Consider the following 21,308-nt stretch of genomic DNA (forward strand, 5'->3'; position numbering starts at 1 on the left):
AGGAGGTGTATGTCACATGGCCAAACTGGGAGAGGAAACCAAAGGGACCCCACGAAGAAAAAGCTAGTTTTCTCCTTTGCTTCTTTTCCTCCCTCTATCCTTTTATCTTTTTAATTTTTTAAAATGCTTATTTATTTTTGAAAGAGAGAGAGAAAGTAGAAGAAGTGCAGAAAGAGAGGGAGACAGAGAATCCAAAGCAGGCCCCACACTGTCAGTGCAAAGCCCCACGTGGGGCTTGAACCCACAAACTGTGAGATCATGACCTGAGCTGAAGTCAGACACTCAATGGACTAAGCCATCCAGGCACCCCATCTTTTAATGTTTATTTATTTATTTTGAGAGAGAAAGAGTGCGTGAACAGGAGAGAGGGAGAGAGAGAGAGAGAGAGAGAGAGAGAGAATCCGAAGCAGGCTCTGTGCTGCCAGCTCAGAGCCCGATGCAGGGCTTGAACCCATGAACTGTGAGTTCCTGACCTGAGCTGAAACCAAGAGTCAGATGCTTAACTGACTGAACCACCCGGGTGCCCCTCCTACTTTTATTCTTGTTAGAACCTGCAGCCCTACTTACACATGCCCTTAATGAATGTCTACCTTGTAAAGGTCAAGGAGTTGATGACTTCTTTGGAGACTTCCAGCACAACAGATGACATCGAAGGTGTGGCCAGGCCAGGTCTTCATGAGTGTCTCCAAGATCACCTGACTCCAAGCACCTTGAGGCTAAGACTTCTGGTTCCAGGGCATGAGTGACCTATGGAGGACGCCTGAGCACTTGCCCTTGCTCGACTGCAAGAGGCCGGCTCCAGCAGGTCCAGGGGTCCCTGAAGGATGGACGGTGTTGGCGAGAGAGAGAGTGAGAGAGCCCCGAGATTTCTGATCACCAGGCAGCCATCTCCGTCCTGTCGGTTTTGGGGTCTTTATTTATAGGTCAAACAATAACATGACATCAGAAGATAGAATTTTTACAGGGGCTAATTATTTGAGATAAGATGCTTTGATCAGGGGAAGGTGTACAGAAACAAGTTTTACAAAAGTATTCTTGCAGAACCTCCCCATATTCTTGACGTCAGTCCCCCAGATTAAGATACTAACAAACTTATCTTATTTTGCATGGGTAGGCCTTTAGACAATTTTTTAACCACAAGAGGAAGAATGTATATTAGGCTTGTTCCTAAGTTGCTTGAGCAAGGCTTTTCCTTGATGCTGAATGTGCAAGCACCATGGGGGCCATAAATATGTCAGTCTTTGCATCTGGGTTTTTGTGTTAGCTACTCTTATCTATCCTCATCCCAGCTGCCAGGGTAAGAGAGGGTGTTTGTGGAATGTAGGCCTTGAGGAAGGGACTGCTATGCATCACCAATTGGCAAAGATACATGTAGTAGCTTATGTTCTGCCCTTATCTGTACCTTAACTTTAAATTAGGCTCTTTGTCTCAGGGCCAGGCTCAATTGTCTTTGATCTGCAAGGCCCATAGGAAGAGGCTTTTGACAATCATCCACAGTGCTTTCATCTAAAATCTCTTTTGTAAAGGCAGGAATATGCTTTTCCTTATGAGGTATCTGTGTGCAGAATATTGGTCTGATCTGGAATATTGTGAGGCCTGGTCAATACCAGCAGGCTCATTTCCAACATGAGCCAGTAGTAGCAGAAAGAGATACCAGTTTTCAATTCTCATGGCAGGAGCTGTGCAAACACTGCCATTTCCCTGCTGTGACCGCCATCCAGAGAGGCCAGTGCGGCTCCCAGCACTCGACCAGCTCTTGGATGCCCGAGAGACACATACACCAGACCACCATCCTCAGTAAACACTGTAGGCCCCCAAGCAAACACAAGATTCATGCTCCTCTTCCTTTCTGAGTCTCCCAAGCGCTCTGTCATATCTACTCTATGTCTTCAATAAGCTCTGCTCTTACTTCCTCTCGATCTGCATTTGATTTCCATCCTGTGGGAAGCCAAGGGCCCTCTTGGTCCTCAGACCCAGGCTGTCTGCCTTCAAATGAGAGCCTAGAATAGGGAACTTCAGTCTGGTCACGGAAGGCCTCCCTGACGACCTGACCTGGAGCTCATACCCGAAGTGGGAGTAGGAGTTCACATGGTGCTGAGAACGGAGAGGAGCATATGCCTGGGGATGGTGGGGATTCAGTAAGTGTGTGGGACAGAAAGGCGGCCAGAAGGGGATGGGGAGCAAGATGAGTCTAGAATGACAGAAAAGGCCAAACCCAATAGGGTCTTCTGGCCATGTTAGGAATTTTTGTCTTTACCTGAGGAGCAATGGAAGCCATCAGATTTGGAAAGGTCATTCGAGTTGCTGAGTGGAAACAGCTTAGAAGGCTACTGAATTGGCCCCAGATGATGGTGGTGAAAGCAATACTGAAAAAGACCATTCTCTCAGGTCTGGATCAAGTGCCCCTTCCACAAAGCAGCTGAGCCCGCAGAGCTGGCTTTCCAAATCACAAAGCCACTCACTTCACCAGAGATCTCATCACTGTACCTGGGGAATTGGGGTGAAGGGGGTGGTCTGCCCTGAATTCAATTCATTCAAGAAAAACCCTGTGGAGAAACATTTGTCCTGGGAATAGAGATGCTCTCTGCGGGCATCCGTCATCGGGATTCAAAGAGAGCCCAAGGCCCTCATTCCAGTCTAGCCCCCACCTGTAACCATGTTCTCTGGGGCTTGTCTTTTAGCCTATGTGACTACAGGTTTGATTCCAGGCATCTGGGAATTTCAAAGCTGAGAGATCATGGAGACCATTTCACCCTTAACTGTTGCCAAAATTCCTCCTATATATCTGGAGATAATGCATACAAAAGTCGATTCATTCGATCCCCAGTTACACTAATGACTATCCCAGATATAGCTTTCCAACCCTGCCCCCCAACCTCTGGGGTCTTTAGAAGCTTAAACACCATCTCACAAGCACTCAGAATAGTTCCTCACATATTCATAATGCACATTACTACCTCATTCTCTCACAATAGTTTTAATGTACAGAGAGCTTAAGTAACGCATCCAAGGTTACATGTAAGGAAAATTAAGGTCGGCATCCTTTACAAAGCATCACTTGGAACTTAATAAGAAGTCTACATTGTGCATTCTGTATTGGCTGGAGTTTTACAATGAAAACGTGTAACTCCCATGAGTCGGCACTGAGCACTTCCATCATGAAACTTTTATGCTTGACTCAACTCTTTAAATTGTACATTTTAATAATTCATGGACTAATTGGAAGTGTACCTAATTTTTGTCCCCATCCAAGCAAATTCTGTCATGTCATACAATTCTCCCTGTATTTTCACTGTGTACATAGAATGCTTTAAAAAAATGCGTTGAGTGGGGGCACCTGGGTGGCTCAGTCGGTTAAGCGTCCGACTTCGGCTCAGGTCATGATCTCACAGCTCGTGGGTTCGAGCCCCATGTCGGGCTCTGGGCTGACAGCTTATAGCCTGGAATGTGCTTCAGATTCTGTGTCTCCCTCTCTCTCTGCCCCTCCCCGTGCTCACGCTCTTCTCTCTCTCTCAAAAATAAATAAACAAAAAAGACTAATGTGGCTATAAAGTTAATGGAATGTGAGTGCTTCTGTCACCAGTGGTGTTTCAGTTGGACAAAAAAAGTTGTAGATTCAGACATGTCCTGGTGTGTTTAGCATGTAACGTTTCTCACACAAATGCAAGTTAACTTCTGAGATTTCACAAACCATCTCTGGGAGCCCACTGTTAGCCAGAGGAGATCAGTTTTGGGGAAACCCAGCCCCTCGACACAGCTGTAAATCATCTAGTGGAAATAATGGGCTTCTACAAATGTTTAGATGTACACATCATGAGCATACATGTCATAAACAGTATTTCCATGACTTTATGGAAATTATGAGGTCTTTTACTAATCACTGTCCATTTTTTAAAAATATAGTTGTATCTTGCTTTTTCTCTTAATGTTTATTTATTTTGAGAGTGAAAGAATGAGAGGGGCAGAAAGAGGAGGAAAGAGAATTCTGAGCAGAGTCCGTGCTGTCAGTTCAGAGCTGGCCATGGGGCTCCATCTCATGGATCGCGAGTTCGTGATCTGAGCCAAAATCAAGAGTCGGATACTTAACTGACTCAGCCACCCAGGCTCCCCTTGCTTTTCTTTTTTCATGCTTTATTTATTCATTTAATGTTTTTTTAATTATTTTTTTTTTGAGAGAGAGTGTGTGTGAGCAGGGGAGGGGGGGCAGAGCGAGAGAGAGGGACAGAGGCTCCAAAGCAGGCTCTGTGCTAACACCAGTTTTTATAGGTGGGTGAATAGGGCATGCAAGAGATAGGAAGACTACATACAATATACTATCAGAAGCTCTATAAAGTGTGATCTTCACCTGACATAGGGAGCATTGGGAATATTTTGCCTAACACCCAACAAGGCACAGCAAATCAAGCTTTTACTGCCTTGGACTTTAGAAGCTTTGTCCAATAATTGAGAGTAATTGAGAGTCCCCGAATCCCCATCTTCTTTTGCAACACACCTAATTTTTGCCTCAACACTGCCTACAACTGAATGAAATGTTCTCTTCTGGTTGCTATAAACTGCTGAGGTTAAAGCACCAGGCTTAAAACTGGCAGATAACATACTTACATACATTTTCCCATGACAGTGCTGACCTATGGAATCAGCTCTATCGCTTGTTACAAAATGTTCCCCATCAAAATATTGTACCTGTTCACAACAAAGAAGGGGAGAATGGATATCAGTTAGGGAACCAGGATCGTCGTCACCCATGATATGTAAGCATGACTTCCAATCAAATGCTTTTCACAGCCTGGAAAAAACACAAACCCTTCTGGCGTACACATATTATTGTTCTTAAGTATTTTAAAAATATGTTGAGGGTGCCTGGGTGGCTCAGTCAGTTAAGCGTCCGACTTCAGCTCAGGTCATGATCTCGTGGTTCGTGTGTTGGAGCCCCGCATCGGGCTCTGTGCTGACAGACTGGAGCCTGGAGCCTGCTTCATATTCTGTGTCTCCCTCTCTCTCTGCCCCTCCCCTGCTCACGCTCTCTCTCTCTCTCCCTCTCTCTCTCTCAAAAATAAGTAAACATTGAGATAAAAATAAAAATATGTTGGGTCTCTAAAGCTCAGCTTCCATACCCGAGAAAAGGGGATTATATGCCTACCTATCTCCCAGGGGTTGTTTGTGAGAGTGACACAAGCTAATGTGAGGAAGGCATTAGCAGAGTGCTTGGTATGTAACATGCACTCAGTAGAGGCTGATTTTTGTTTTTATTATCTGTTTGTGAATGGGTAATATAACAGGATGTATTTGTACAGATTCCTACTTTGGTAAAAGGCGAAAAATTTATGTGGTCTGAAGAGAAACTAGAGTATATGGATTTCTACTTTTGGGAAGGAGAGGTTGCTGCTGGAGGACCTGTCATTTCCAGCAACCTAGTTCATATGGGACACAATGGAAAGCGCTCCCCCAGTGGCCATTAGTGGATCTGCTTCCGTCCCACAGCCTGCAGATTTACGCGGCCAACTGTTGAGAATGTCACTAAACATGAAATTGCAGGACTTGTGGGAGGTAGATTCTGTCTAGAGGAGGTAGAACTCCAGAATACCGCTACAGATCCTTTCCCTTTGACTCTGCTGTCTCCTTCTTCAGAATAAATCAAACAAAAACTACGACCACTGGCAACAACTATAATTAGCCTGAGTCTTAGATTCCCAATCTGCAATTACAATCATATTTTGTCCTAACTCATATGATTACTATGAGGATACAATTGGATAATGCAAGTGAAATCACGAAATGACATTGTTTTAATTTAATCCTACTGAGCACCATGAGCTCTGCATGCATTGTGTCATGTAATTCACCCCCAAGGTAGTACTAGAAGAGACGGCTAGTTGGCCCCAATGTTTTCTCTCCTCCTTTTCCTTAGAAATAAGACCCTGGCACTGGGTGGCTCAGTGGGTTAAGCATATGACTCTTGATTTCAGCTCAGGTCATGATCTCACAGTTTGTGGGTTCGAGCCCCACGTCGAGCTCAGCACTGATAGTGCAGAGCCTGCTTGAGACTCTCTTCTCTCTCTCTCTCAAGAATAAATAAATAAATAAATAAATAAGACACCTGATTTTTAGCCTGGCTAAACTAAATACAGAATACATTTCCCAGCCTTCCTTGCTGCTAAGTGTGGCTATATGTCTACGTTCTGGCCAATGAGGTTGAAGTGGGAATTTTAGTCAGTTATTTCCAGGTAGGGTCTTCTGTTGTGCCCTCCTCCTTCTTACCTGCTAGAATTATAGAGTGTTTATTTGATGGCTGGAACTTGAAAAGCCATATCAGACCATGAGGCAGTATAAGGGCATGAAATAGAAACAAATGACCCATGTCTTGAAAGTTTCCCAAAGAATTTAGAAGAAGCTGGGGCTACCGTCATGTCCCTTTACAATCTTAACTATTTTAGCGTGTGTTTCTATGATCAAAGGCATTATCTTGAGAACCACAGTACAATGATCAAAATCCAGAAGTAAAACATTGATACATTACTATTAGCGAATTTACATGTATTACTCAAATTTTATTACACATCCTAGTATTCTCCATGATGGCTTCTGCCCCATCTAGGATATAATGTGGCATCATCTCTTATTGTCATATTTGTTCAGTTTCCTTTACTTTGGAAGAAATTCAACATCTATTCATGATTAAAAAGTTTTCACAAACCAGGGTAACAAAAAAGCAAACAGACAAAACGTGTAATAAACAACATCCTAAAAGAAGAAACATTTATTTAAATTTAAGACTTGAAATCACAAACCGTGGGTTTGGGCCCCATGTTGGGCTCTATGCTGACAGCTCAGAGTCTGGAGCTTGCTTCGAATTCTGTCGCTGTCTCCCTCTGCTCCTCCCCTGGACTCATGATCTCTCTCTCTCTCTCAAAAATAAATAAACATTAAAAAAAAATTTAATTTGTGTTTATTAAAAAGCAAATTAGGGGCACCTGGGGGCTCAGTCGGTTGAACGTCTGACTTCGGCTCAGGTCAGGATCTCACAGTTCGTGGGTTTGAGCCCTGCGTTGGGCTCTGTGCTGACAGCTAGCTCAGAGCCTGGAGTCTGTTTCAGATTCTGTGTCTCCGTCTCTCTCTGACCCTCCCCTGCTCATGCTGTCTCTCTCTCTCTCAGAAATAAGAAAAACATTTTTTAAAAAAGCAAAGTAATAAAAGATAAGGTGCAAACTAGAAATAGATGGTTGCTATACATGTATTCTACAAAAGATTAGACAAGAATATATGAAAAACTCCTACACATGTAAGAAAGATCTGGGGCACCTGGGTGGCTCAGTCAGTTAAGCGTCCAACTTCGGCTCAGGTCATGATCTCGCAGTCTGTGAGTTCGAGCCCCACGTTGGGCTCTGTGCTGACAGCTCAGAGCCTGGAGCCTGCTTTGTATTCTGTGTCTCCTTCTCTCTCTCTGCACCTCCCCTACTCATGCTTTTTCTCTCTCTCTCAAAAATAAACATAAAAGAAAGAAAGATGTAACTTAATAGATGAGCAAAAGAATGAATGGATATTTCACAGATGAAGGAACATATGGCCAGGAAACTTAAAAAGAGATACACGACCTCACTGGTAATTGGAGAAATAAAACATCAAAATCACAGAGGCATACTACTTGATACCCACTTGTTTGGGGGGGAAAAAAGGACACTTTAGAAAACAACTTGGCAGGGCACCTTTGTGGCTCAGTCAGTTGAACTGGCGCATGTGTGCACTCTGTCTCTCTCAAAAAACAAAAAAGTCAAGAAAAGAAACCAATTTTGCATTATCTTATAGAATTGAGCATTAAATATATGCTTTAATCCAGGAGTTCGATTCCTAGGTATCACCTACCCACCTACCTCCCTATCCTTTCCCGGAGAAATTTTTGCATGTGTGCCTCAGGACACATGATTAAGAATCTTCAATAGTAGCACTGTTCATAATAGCACAAAAACAGAAGACGGTCAATATGCCAACCAGAAGAAGCATGGACATATAAGTGATGGTCTATTCAACACAACTGAATATACTTTTTTCATGTTTGTTTATTTTTGAGAAAGGGAGACCCCATGCATGCAAGCAAGAACGGGGCAAATTCAGAGAGAGAGGTGGGGACAGAGGATCAGAAGTGGGTTCCACACTGACAGCAGATAGCACAATGCAGGGCTCAAGCTCGCAAACCATGAGATCATAATCAGAGCTGAAGACGGATGTTCAACTGACTTAGCCACCCAGGCACCCCAATACAATGGAATATTTCACAGCAATGGAAATAAACTATAGCTACATATGATAACATGAAAGAATCATAGCAATATTATGAATGAAAAATGCAAGTCTCAAAGGAGTACAAATATTATGTTGTTCATATAAATTTGTATAAAGTTAAAAAACTATAAAATAGTATAAGGTGCATGAACATGCATGTGCATGCATGCATGTGAGCACGCGCACGCACACACACACACACACACTCTTTAAAATTCCTTTAAAAGATTCTTTAAAGTTCATAAAACCAACCAAATTATTAAACACCAGATTCAGGACAGTATTTGCCTCTGAGAATAGACACTAGATAAGGAATATGGATTAAGTCATTTCGGTAAATGTAAAGGATCAGAAACATTCTATTTCTTGGATCAATTGGCAGTTTAATGGTATTCACTATGTTGTTGATTAAAAAAATGAAAAGTTTAAAGGCCCACGGATGGGCCATTGATGATTACATGCCATGAAGTAAGGGTTATCACTAATCCAATTCTACGTACCCAACTTCAAAGAGAAAATATATTAGTAATAGCAAACATGTACATTGTGCCTACCTTACCAGGTACCAGGCACTGTTCTAAGATCTTTCCGTTTTAATCAATTTAGTCCTCTCAGTGAAGAGATCTAGAATTATTCCCATTTTATGGATAAGAAAATTGAGGCCCAGAGAGATTAACAGTAACTCTTCTGCCCACGGCAGAGCAGAGGTTTAATTGTGGCTGGTTCCACAATCTATGCTCTTAACCACTGCCCTACAAGATGTCTAAATAAATGAAAGAGATAATTATATTAGGGCTTAGTCATGCAGAAGTTACGATAGAGTGCTTTCTGTAACAATGTTAAAAGGATGAACCACATACAGAGCTCTGTAAATATACTAAAACCCACTGAATTCTACACTTTAAATGGGTGAACTTTATGGCATGTAAATTATATCTTAATAAAACTGTTAAAAATAAAGTCCACAAACCACAAATAAGTGACTTTAATAATGCAAACTGGGTCCTAAATGATTGTTTGCTATTTTAGGATTTAATATATGCCTATGGGTAAAATACATGCTTTTTCTGCAGACCAAACAAAATAAACCTGTCAGGAGACCACTCATGTTATGGAGGAAAATGAAATTGAACATTTTAATTCACAGTTGTGGGTGGGAAAATAATTTCAATTCCCAGCTTCAGGCCTTTTTGCATCTGCCAGGATATCAAACAGCTCTCAGCTCCAGAGATAAATTTCATATTGCAATCATAATTGTCTGTGTGTGTACTCAGGGTACACAAACAATAACACCTAGCAAGTGGGTGGAAGGAAGACATTTGATTGCAAACATACTGATACCTTTTAATTGTGCAGTTTTTGTCCATGAGCATAATTTCTATTTTGCTTTTTTCTTTTAAATCTAAAATGTCTTAAAGGATATGGAAAAAGCACTTCATATAGAAAGCCAGTTGTGGCTGCTCCCCTGCTGGGCTGGGCCCTCTGGGGCCCTTGAATTGCACAGCTTCGAGGGAACAAAGGTGAAGCCAGAATGGGCTCTGGTGGCTTTTCCTCAACTCCATTTCTTGGTTTTTGGCAAGGCATTCACAAGGAGGCCGGATGAAATCTTGAACTGGATCTCAACAACTCCATCCCCAATGCAGAAAAAGGGTTTGAAGCCCTGGACCTCTAAACCATAGATCACACTTTACCCTGTTTCAGCTCTTTGGAAACACATGTGTGAAGATAGGCTCATAGGATGTCCCTAAGCACCTTCCTGCTTTAAAGGAAATGAAAACATTCATTTTGACTACAGCATGCAAACGGCATTATCCGCTTTCACTGTGGACATACACACATACACACACATCAAAGTTATGCTTTGGCTCTGTTACTAGTAATGGAATCCAGGCCTTTCCTGTTTATCCGTGCAACTTACCAGTCCTTTCCAGACCAGACAGAGTAGTAGCCCCTTTTAAGGCAAGTTCTCCTGCTCAGCTGTAGGCAGTGGCTTGGGACAAACTCCCAGGTATTTCAAATGCCAAGCCACTAAGCCTAGCAGAGCCTCAGATACTGCCACATATACTGGCAGAATTCAACTTTCCCTCAACTCTTATGCTCCCTCAATCCCTGTCATGTGGTTTAAGAAACTGTACTGATTTGGTCATTATTTTTTCTTTGATCATTCAGTCACCTACACAGGTCGGCTTAGGCCAAAGTCACTCTGGAGCCTGGTGTATTTGGAATTGCTGTTACATTAAGTAATCAGATAATGGCTTAACTTCAATTTTGTGTTGTATTTAATGTAACCTTGAAACAGATTACAATCCCCTAACAACATAAAGCCTTTTGTTTTGTGCTTCTACAAACAGCGTGTTGGTTGTTGTGGTCTTTAATCTCTAGTGTCCAGATTTCTATCTTTAAATATTATTTCTCACTAAAAGGAATCAGATCTCCTTGGAGAGATGGCTGATCCCATGTCTGGGGCAGGAAATGTACCAGATAAGTCCAGAACAAAATAATGAAGAGTGGGGAGAGCGGGAAGAGAGCATAGAAGACACAAGACTGACACGAGTTGGTAATTGTTGAAATTGGTATATGGGAGTTCTTTACGGTATTCTCCTTTTGTATATTTTCTTCTTTTTCCATAAAAAGTTGCTTAAGGGAAGCCAAAAATAGTTGCTACTAAAAGAAAAAATGAAACAGTAATAGCATGCACATGGTAAAACAAGTTTCCTTTTAATAATGCAGAAAGTTACACAACGAAAAGGTGGGTGTCTCTCTCACCCAGACCTCAGGGTGATCTTCCTACCAATTTCCTAATATTCTCAATGTTTTATGATATGTTAACAAAAACATATGCACCAAAGCATGGGTATTATTTTTGAAAACCGCAAACGGAAGCATGTTATACACATTGCTCTATGCCTCAGTTTTATTTTGTTGTGTACTTATTTTGAGAGAGAGAGAAAATCTCAGGCAGGCTCCCCGCTGCCTAAGCAGCTAGCAAGAACTGCCATGTCAAGACCTTGGCCAAAATCAAGAGCTGGACAGTTAACTCACTAAGCCACCCAGGGGCCCCTCAGGTTTTAATAGCTGATCTTACTACAGCCAGTAGGTCTGCGCAAGTTTTTTATGCTTTCGCATATTAGGCTTCTTTCAAGCTTCTTTGATCAAATTAAGGGTAAAAATTCATATTCACCTTCCTCAAGATTATCTAGAAAGAGGACGGCTAATGCAGGGCTAAACACCTTGCCGTCCTAATGGTAAGGCCAGCTTTGGAGTTTAGATTCCGGTTTGGGGGACACTGCCTGTTACCTTGAAAAACTGTTTAAAGTTACATTCTCTACTACATATCGGACCTTGAGAGAAGTGGCTGAGGATAGGATCGACCCAAGAGTTCTCATAACCTCTGCCAGAGTACCCGGGAAGACTGCAAAAGCCCTACCGCTGTGATGAACTTGGCACTTCCTCCCTTCACCTGCCGAAGAGCAGCACCCGGCCCAGGTGTTTTACTTGCCTTACCCAATAAAGGTCCCCGGAAAGAACTGAAACTTGGGTTTTGAGGCGGATGATGACCGGAGACCAGAAGTTCATTTAGAGAGACGGCAAGGGGGCTGTGCCACTGGGTTCTTCTACTACCCTGACGCCGGGAGGTACGAGAAGCCGCAGAAAAAACGCGACCCGTCTGCAGGGAGTGCAAACTTGACTCGATTATTTAGTGAGGAGGGGCGTTACAAAGGAAAAGCGAGCCGATCAAGGTTAACGGATCACAAAATCCAAACGCACGTGCATTCGCACCCGCAAGCCAGGGGCGCAGGCTCGCCCGGGGGTACTGGCACGGGAGCGGGGGAAGCCGAGAGCCGATCCCCGAGCGAAGGCTGCGGCTCCGCGGCGCTGCCTCCCGGCTGCGGGCCCCCGAGACCCCGGACCTTAGTGGGTGCCGGCACTTCGCGAACTGTGAGCCCGCGGCCGGCCAGCCCAGCGGTCCGCAGCTTTTTCAGGCTGTCCTGAAGCCAGAGGGACTAAGATGGTGTCCGCTGGGCGCGCTGGGACGGCTTCCCGAAGAACCCGCCCCGAGAGCCCCTTGTCCCATACAGGTACTAAGTGGACGGCGCAGAAGTTTCGGGCTCCAGGGTCCGAAGCACACCAAAGTACGCCGCGAGACCGAATAAATGTTTGAGGAGCGAACGCCGAAAGCGCGAGGTAGGAGGAGCTGGCTCTGGTCACCATCTCGCGACGACTTAGTGACGTCGCACAGCAAGCGCGTGTTCTACTCTTTCACCTTCAGTCAGCCTCAGTCTACGGGCCTACCCCTTTAAGCGAATGATGGACAGTTATTTCAGCCTATCAGCTTCCTCATCAACATCCAATCAGATTTAAACTTCTCGCAGCCGCCCGAGGAGTTGGAAGAAGAGATCGAAAAAGGGAGCGCTTTCTCTCTCGCGAGAGCGCTGTAAGCTGGCCTCTCAGAAAAAAACGCTAGAACAGATGGCCCGACTTCCCAAATAGTGAGTTAAAGGACGGAGTCACAAACCAATGAAAGGAATGAGGAGGTGGGATCGCTGCTTTTACCGCGCTAGAAGTACCGTTACAGGGCAGACTTTTTGTCCAATCAACGCCTCCAGACTTTGGGTCAGGTGACCCTAGAGTGCGAGGGGCGGAGCTACGGCCTGGCGCGAGGAACCGTTAAGATGGACAACGAATATAACCAATGAGGTACTCCGACTAGGGCGTTGGGAACCCAATAACAGTGGTTGGGCGGGCGCCTTTCCGGAGCGCGGGGAGATGTAAAGACAGACAAATCCTTTTTCCAATGAGACTGTGGAAGAGAGGAGCTAATTGACCAATGAGGACTGTGGGGCGGGAGCCTTTGCCGCGGCGGAGTCCAAGATGGCGGCGTGCGGTTCCGCTGTGTGAAACGAGCGCGGGGCGGCGGGTTAATCATCTCCTCGGAGACGACCTCCGACGACCCGCAACAATGAAGGGAAAAGAGCGCTCCCCAGTCAAGCCCAAACGCTCCCGTGGTGGTGAGGACTCGACTTCCCGCGGGGAGCGGAGCAAGAAGTTAGGGGGCTCTGGTGGCAGCAATGGGAGTAGCAGCGGAAAGACCGACAGCGGCGGCGGTTCGCGGCGCAGTCTTCATCTGGACAAGTCCAGCAGCCGAGGTGGCAGCCGCGAGTATGACACTGGCGGGGGCAGCTCCAGTAGCCGCTTGCATAGTTACAGCTCCCCAAGCACCAAAAATTCCTCGGGCGGGGGCGAGTCGCGCAGCAGCTCCCGGGGTGGAGGCGGGGAGTCACGTTCCTCTGGGGCCGCCTCCTCAGCTCCTGGCGGCGGGGATGGCGGGGAGTACAAGACGCTCAAGATAAGCGAGTTGGGGTCCCAGCTGAGTGACGAAGCGGTGGAGGACGGACTGTTTCACGAGTTCAAACGCTTCGGTGATGTAAGTGTCAAAATCAGTCATCTCTCGGGTTCTGGCAGCGGGGATGAGCGAGTAGCCTTTGTGAACTTCCGGCGGCCAGAGGACGCGCGGGCGGCCAAGCATGCCAGAGGCCGCCTGGTGCTCTATGACCGGCCGCTGAAGATAGAAGCTGTGTATGTGAGCCGGCGCCGCAGCCGCTCCCCTCTAGACAAAGATGCGTATCCTCCGTCCGCCAGCGTGGTCGGGGCCTCCGTAGGTGGTCACCGGCACCCCACTGGAGGAGGTGGAGGCCAGAGATCCCTTTCCCCTGGGGGCGCAGCCCTGGGATACAGAGACTACCGGTTGCAGCAGTTGGCTCTTGGCCGTCTGCCCCCTCCACCTCCGCCGCCCTTGCCCCGTGAGCTGGAGAGAGAGCGAGACTACCCGTTCTATGAGAGAGTGCGCCCAGCTTACAGTCTTGAGCCAAGGGTGGGAGCCGGAGCAGGTGCTGCTCCTTTCCGAGAGGTGGATGAGATCTCGCCCGAGGACGATCAGCGAGCTAACCGGACGCTTTTCTTGGGCAACCTAGACATCACTGTGACAGAGAGCGATCTCAGGAGGGCTTTTGACCGTTTTGGAGTCATTACAGAAGTAGACATCAAGAGGCCTTCTCGGGGCCAGACCAGTACCTATGGTTTTCTCAAGTTTGAGAACCTAGACATGTCTCACCGGGCCAAACTGGCAATGTCTGGCAAAATCATAATTCGGAATCCTATTAAAATTGGTTATGGTAAGGCTACACCCACCACCCGCCTCTGGGTAGGTGGTCTGGGACCTTGGGTGCCTCTTGCTGCCCTGGCTCGAGAGTTTGACCGGTTTGGCACCATACGCACTATAGACTACCGCAAGGGTGATAGTTGGGCATATATCCAGTACGAAAGCCTGGATGCAGCGCATGCTGCCTGGACCCACATGCGTGGCTTCCCACTTGGTGGCCCAGATCGGCGCCTTAGAGTAGACTTTGCAGACACCGAACATCGTTACCAGCAGCAATATCTGCAGCCTCTGCCCTTAACTCATTATGAATTGGTGACAGATGCTTTTGGACATCGGGCACCTGACCCTTTGAGGGGTGCCCGGGATAGGACGCCACCCTTGCTGTACAGAGATCGCGATAGAGACCTTTATCCTGACTCTGATTGGGTGCCACCGCCACCCCCAGTCCGAGAACGCAGCACTCGGACTGCAGCTACTGCTGTGCCTGCTTATGAGCCACTGGATAGCCTGGATCGCAGGCGAGACGGCTGGTCCTTGGACCGGGACAGAGGGGATCGAGACCTGCCCAGCAGCAGAGACCAGCCTAGGAAGCGAAGGCCTCCTGAGGACAGTGGGGGCCGGCACCTGGACAGGTCTCCCGAGAGTGACCGGCCGCGAAAACGTCACTGTGCTCCTTCTCCCGACCGCAGTCCAGAATTGAGCAGTAGCCGGGATCGCTACAACAGTGACAATGATCGATCTTCCCGTCTTCTTCTCTTGGAAAGGCCCTCTCCAGTCAGAGACAGACGAGGTAGTTTGGAGAAGAGCCAGGGTGACAAGCGAGACCGTAAAAACTCTGCATCAGCTGAACGGGATAGGAAGCACCGGACAGCTGCTCCCCCAGAGGGCAAAAGCCCTTTGAAAAAAGAAGACCGGTCTGATGGGAGCGCACCCAGCACCAGCACTGCTTCCTCGAAGCTGAAGTCCCCTTCCCAGAAACAGGATGGTGGGACAGCCCCTGCAGCTGTAGCCTCTCCCAAACTCTGTTTGGCCTGGCAGGGCATGCTTCTGTTGAAGAACAGCAACTTTCCTTCCAACATGCATCTGTTGCAGGGTGACCTCCAAGTGGCTAGCAGTCTTCTCGTGGAGGGCTCAACTGGAGGCAGAGTAGCCCAGCTCAAGATCACTCAGCGTCTTCGTTTGGACCAGCCCAAGTTGGATGAAGTAACTCGACGCATCAAAGTGGCAGGGCCCAATGGCTATGCCATCCTTCTGGCGGTGCCTGGAAATTCCGACAGCAGGTCCTCCTCTTCCTCAGCCACATCAGACACTGCCACCTCTACTCAGAGGCCACTTAGGAACCTTGTGTCCTATTTAAAGCAAAAGCAGGCCGCTGGGGTGATAAGCCTTCCTGTGGGGGGCAACAAAGACAAGGAAAACACCGGGGTCCTTCACGCTTTTCCACCCTGTGAGTTCTCCCAGCAGTTCCTGGATCCCCCTGCCAAGGCACTGGCCAAATCTGAAGAAGATTACCTGGTCATGATCATTGTCCGTGGTGCGTCCTAAAGTCCATGTGTAACTTGTATTTACTACTTTGACATGGTTCTTGTTTTGTGATGTATAATGGGATACAACATCAGATGAAATTTTCTTTTGAATTAGTTGTTTAGTTGTAGCTTTTCTCTTTTTTATATTTTTATAAGCCTTTAACATAGAAGTCAGGACAGTTTAGCTATTATTTTAAGTGAAAGGGATGCCCTGAAGGTAGCAGGCAGATTTGCTTTAATTAGGAGTTCCCACTCTTAAGGAGTAACTTTTTTTCTCTTTTTCTTCATTCTTTTTTCTCTTTTAACCTTGAGCTTAAAAAAAAATCCTCAGAGTTACAAACCCCAAATTTTGAAAAGTTGGGATTTGGAGAAGAGCCCACTGACTATATAAAGATGATAATATATACCTAAAAATGACTTGATTGGTATTTAGGTTAATAATTCCCATACCAGAAATGTTATTTGTGTTGCTGAAATTTGATCAGGAGTCTTAAAAGTACAAACTGGTAAATTGTATAGCAGTGTAATTATTTTAATCAGGTCTTTGAGTATTTCTCTTAAAATACATGGTTCATTCCCCGAGTGTCTGCTCTAACACATTTTTATCATTAGTTAAGTTCTGTATCCCGTATATGCACTTTTGGTTTGTAGCTGTAACTGTTCAGTAAAAATTGAGGAGTAGGTTACAAACCATATATGTCTTATGCTAGAATGCAAGAAGTGAGTAGGTGTTTTTAAAATCAGAATTCTTTGGTTAGTTACTGGTGTGTGGTGGTGTTTTTACTGACATTCAGAGAGGCTTAGCAGGTACAGTTCTAATTTAATTGTGCATATTTCAAAACTTAAGTGTTTTTTCATCAAAGAGGAGTTTTTGTTTTTGTATCCATGCAAATTTCTGATTTCAATAATAGAAAGAAGAGTTGTCTGCAGGCTCATAAGTCAGCTTTTGTTTTAGTGGGCATTAATTAGCCATATCTGGATTGCAGAAATTTTTTAAGTCATCGTGAAATGCCTTTGACATGCTCTTTTTAAATTTTGCCTGTATTTTTATTTTCACTTCTAAACAGTAGCGATGGCATTATATTACTGAAAATGTTTTGGATATCTTTTTTCACTGGTGTCCCAACTACAGAGAACTAAAATGTCAGTGTAGGAAAACTTTTTTTTATCATTGTTTTATTTCCCAGATACCTGGAATTAATACAAAATAATTTAACCCNTCTTGTTTCTTTCATCTATCTCTGTCCTCACCCCTAGTTTCTAAGTTCATTAGTAAGTATATTTTCTCCCTTGATTTAAATGTTGAGGACTTTAGCTAAGGCCCTTGATATTTAATTATGATTAGAAACTCTAGGATCTTTTGGATCATGGTCATGTTTCTATTCTGTGAAAAGTGACTTATAGAAAGCCTGGCAGAACCCAACTGTTTTCTTTCTGTTATCAGAGCTGGTAGTTTTGAAATAGCACCAATAATAACCCAGGGAAATGTCATGTAATTTGTTTATTTTCCGTTATGACAGGTGTCTAATGCATGTCAGCATGAAATCCTCATCACTGCTGTGTCATCCTTTTTGGTTTTCACTATGCATTTATAAACTTTCTTTTTAAGTTTGGAGGTTTTTGTAGGGTTTTGTTATTTTTAAACTGGAAAAACTAGCCATTTTGATAGAAGGAAGGTACTAGGCTGTGAGCACAAAGGTCCTTGGTGTGCTTGTAGGGAAAATACCTGAGATCCTACAAGTTAAGACCTAGTGCTTTTTGCTTTTAAAAACCTGTGCTTGGCACACGAATATGGAGAAGACACTGTTCCGAAAGTAACGTGAGTTTGCAGTCCACATACATGGGGTCAAAGTACAGTTTGGCTAGATACATTTTTCCAGTTTAAATAATCTCACTAACCATTAACTTTTGAATATCTTTTGATAAGAAGGCTGGACAAATTATTTTGCTCTTTTAGAGAGTGAAGTCCACGACATCTAATTTTACTCTAATCCAAAGTGTGTTTCTTTTTCCCTTTTTCTTTTTTTCTTTCTTCCCTTTTTTTTTTTTTTCTAAGTTGATGTGACAACCAGCCGAAGAGTACTGTGGTTTTTGCTCCATGTTTGTTTGAATCTTTATCTGACATGGTGGCTTTTGCTAGATCTGGGCAATTTGTGCTTCAGTGTTTTTGAAACAATGGCTTGATACCATTTCTAAATGTATGTATTAGAAATAACTAATTATGTTTAGTTTGGTGCTTACCTACAGAATGCCATTGTTCAGATGAAACTCTTTAATTTGTGTTGCCCATTCTGTTGCATAGGTTCCTAACATTGTTAAACTATCTATTTAAGCCTTCAGTATGGAATGAAAAGCAAGAGTCTAAAGTTGTTTGTTTCTAATTCTCATTAGCCAGAATTTCATAATCTCAATATTGGATGTTCTTTATAACAACCACTTGTTTCTTTTACTTTAAAAAAAAATACTTGTTTGGTTGATTTTTCTGGAACTCAGCTCAAATGAATGCAAAGAAAATTTCTTCAGTATATTATTTAATGACTTATTAAGTATTACTGGTGAAAAACATCAAGCTAATTAAGACTTGAGATCCACAACTTCAAAGTTTATGGAAAATTAAGCAAACATTCAGCTCCTGGCCAATTTTTTAATGTTACTTTGTTGTAACTGGGATTCCTATTAAGTGTTTTCCACGCAAAAATTTAAATTACTGGTATAACGTGTGTATACATTGACTCTGTAGATAAGAGTTTTCCCTTTAAGGATTACATCTTAAAATGTCCATCCTCTGGCCAGTATAAGCTTTTGTCACATTTTGAAGGTCACATACTCTGGCCCTTAACTCAGCTTACTTGAGGTACAGTAAGAAAAATAAGGTGTGTGTTTGTTGCTTTCAGAGTCAAACACTGTTTGGATTTATTTTAAAATGTTACGAGCAGGTTTTCACCGACCATATTTGTTTTGTGTTTTAAACTTTGAAATCCACTTTCTTTAGACTGTGAAACTGCTCATTATGCAGTTGTAGCTGGAACTGCAATTTGGGTCCATACAGGAACCACTCACCAAAATCTCTGTGGTAACCGAATTAGGATCTCCTCTTGAGAAGAGGGCCTTCATGACCTTTTTATGTGAAAAGTTTGGGAGAGAATTTCGGAACTTTTTTTTCTGTCTCTGCCACAGTGTTTGGTTTTGAGAGAGCAGTTAGGTGTCAGGACAAGAAGAGAAGTGAGGTGGAGTTGGCCCTGTTAGCAATCTGGTGTCCCTAAAGGGAGACAATGATTTCAGGTAACCACAGTGAACTGTCTAGCTATTTTAAATAAGAAGGTTTATACGTTTGGTTGGAACAGAGTTGAAAAGTAAAATTCCTAAATTGTTCTTTCGGTATTTAGCAATGGTCTCTATGAGTGTTTTCTTAAAATAACAGCTGCTGTCTTTGGTAACCCAGAGGAAGGTGGATTTTTAAATGGCTTTGTATCTTGACCCCTTTCTACAGCAACAGAGTAGTTCTGTATTGTTCATATAAACTACAGAACAAAAACGGAGGGGGTAAAAGTTTGACTCCACCTTTTTTTCAGTTTCATTTTTTTACGTTCTATTTAGAATATATTGATCCTAAATTGATGGTAAACTTCCTGTCTTTCTGAATTTGTTTGACATGTTTTACTCAGTTACATGAGTATAAAGGGTATCTTCAGTCCTATAATCTTCGCTCAGTGGCAGTCTTTAAAAAAGTCCACCCTGTTGTTCTACTTGTTATATGTCTCTTCATACGGTAAATTCATTCAAGGTGTGTGCCAGTGGGTATTATTGGTGCTTTTTGAAGTCAAGCTGGATTATCCAGGAAGGTCTTGTTAATGTTGTGTTCATCTATAATGGCATAGGGGAAATATATATATTTTTAATATTATAAACGTTTGTACTGAATAACCTTTCTTTCCCCCCGCAAGCAAAACTGGTGAACTGCGGATTGAAGATATGGAATTCAAAGCTCTAATGGACCTTTTTGAAGAGAAGTTATGGCTTATGTGGAGTTTACATGGGCCTCTTGATGGAAGAAAGCTAATCTGTTTAGTATTTGTGCATTTTACTAAAATGGCAGCTTAAAGTTGTGTATCTGCTATTGTGATGCCAATGCCGGTGTTTTAAGTGGAAAAAAATGACCTCTTGCTTTGTGCTGTGTACACAAGATTTCTGGAAAAGTAAAGAAAAACCCTTTTTATGGCTCACACAGCTTAAAAGTAGCTGTCACTCAAACGTGCGCTCACAGTTGAGCTGCTTTTGTTTTATTCTAAATAAATTGTTTCTTTTGAGGAAAATGTTTTTCTGCCTGGAAGTGAATTGACGGCAAACCTTTGACCCCTTTGTTTGCAGCTGAGGGGGTACTTGCTGCTGCTCAGATCGCGTGTGTCTTGAGCCAGAAGCAGGGAGACCATCGTTTTGACTACCGCGGTGTGTCAATTCTGAAGGATCACTAGTGTTACCGTGACCCCCTTTGTGTGCAGTGAAGGGGATCATTTGCTTCTCAGTCCTCAACTTGATGAGGAATGGTGCTGTTGGCTGGCACGCAAGAAGCCGGGGCAAGCACCGTAAGCCTCACCGCAGTGCACGAGTCGGGGGCTTTGCTGGTTTGAAGAGCCGGAGTTGCTGAAATTTAAGTTTTGATTTATTTTGTCCACCCATCACGTTTGGCCTTAGTTTCATTTTTAATTTGAAGAAAAGTTTGAGATTGCTTTATCTTGCACTTAACATTTGCACCAAATTGCCAAAAGAAGGAGAAATGCTCCGTTTGCGTTCTAAATGTTAATGATGATGTTAATAAAGCCTTTCCTGACACATTTGAGGAGCTCCTGCGTCTCCAGGGGCTTCTTACCAGAGTTATGCAGTGATGGGTTTAGTTCTGAATGGATGAAGAGTTCCTGAGAGCTAGCGTGTGTAATTAGAACCGGTTACTCGGTATCTGTGCCTTATTTGACCTGTGGTTCCACATGCCTTGGATGTGCATGCACCGTGACGGTTTCATAGGTACGAACGCACACTCGGGCCCGGTCACCTCGGTTGGTAGTACAGAGTGTGAGGAAAAAATGGAGGCATCCTTAACGAGGAAAAGGTGTTTGCCTTTAGTTCCTGCGTTATCCTGTACAGGGGCTCCTGAGCTTTGGAAGCTGTTCCCAGCACAGGAGAACAACTCCCCTGTTTGCAGCAGGAGACTTCGGTGCACAGGGACAACGCTGGAGTTCAAGAGGAAGCCAGCAGTGCTGCACCGTGGGCCTCAGACGCCATTGTCGTTTGCCAGTTTTAAACGTAACTAGTTGCAGACGAAGACCACCTTGAAATGCAGGCTTGTTGGG

At 44.2% G+C, this 21,308-nt stretch overlaps 1 protein-coding gene across 2 annotated transcripts; it reads left to right on the forward strand.

Moving 5' to 3' along the window:
• Positions 1 to 13,105: 13,105 nt before the first annotated feature.
• RBM15 (RNA binding motif protein 15) lies at positions 13,106 to 20,280 on the forward strand. 2 transcript variants are annotated; one of them, XM_077765607.1, is made up of 2 exons: positions 13,106 to 15,971; positions 19,141 to 20,280. In XM_077765607.1, exons 1-2 carry the CDS (start codon positions 13,106 to 13,108, stop codon positions 19,224 to 19,226), a joined length of 2,952 nt encoding a protein of 983 aa, XP_077621733.1. In that variant the 3' UTR covers positions 19,227 to 20,280. The 2 variants fall into 2 exon arrangements, with proteins under 2 accessions (XP_077621733.1, XP_077621732.1); XM_077765606.1 differs by having other exon boundaries at positions 19,908 to 20,280.
• Positions 20,281 to 21,308: the final 1,028 nt, after the last annotated feature.

This window comes from Crocuta crocuta, unplaced genomic scaffold, assembly GCF_008692635.1.
Source record: "Crocuta crocuta isolate KB4526 unplaced genomic scaffold, BGI_CrCroc_1.0 scaffold274, whole genome shotgun sequence".
Taxonomy (NCBI): domain Eukaryota; kingdom Metazoa; phylum Chordata; class Mammalia; order Carnivora; family Hyaenidae; genus Crocuta; species Crocuta crocuta.

Bases quoted from the DNA above. Each gene is read 5' to 3' on its own strand.
- RBM15 (XM_077765607.1), top strand. From the start codon at position 13,106: ATGAGGACTGTGGGGCGGGAGCCTTTGCCGCGGCGGAGTCCAAGATGG. The intron at 15,972-19,140 runs GTGCGTCCTAAA...TCTCTGCCACAG, and splicing joins GGTCATGATCATTGTCCGTG to TGTTTGGTTTTGAGAGAGCA.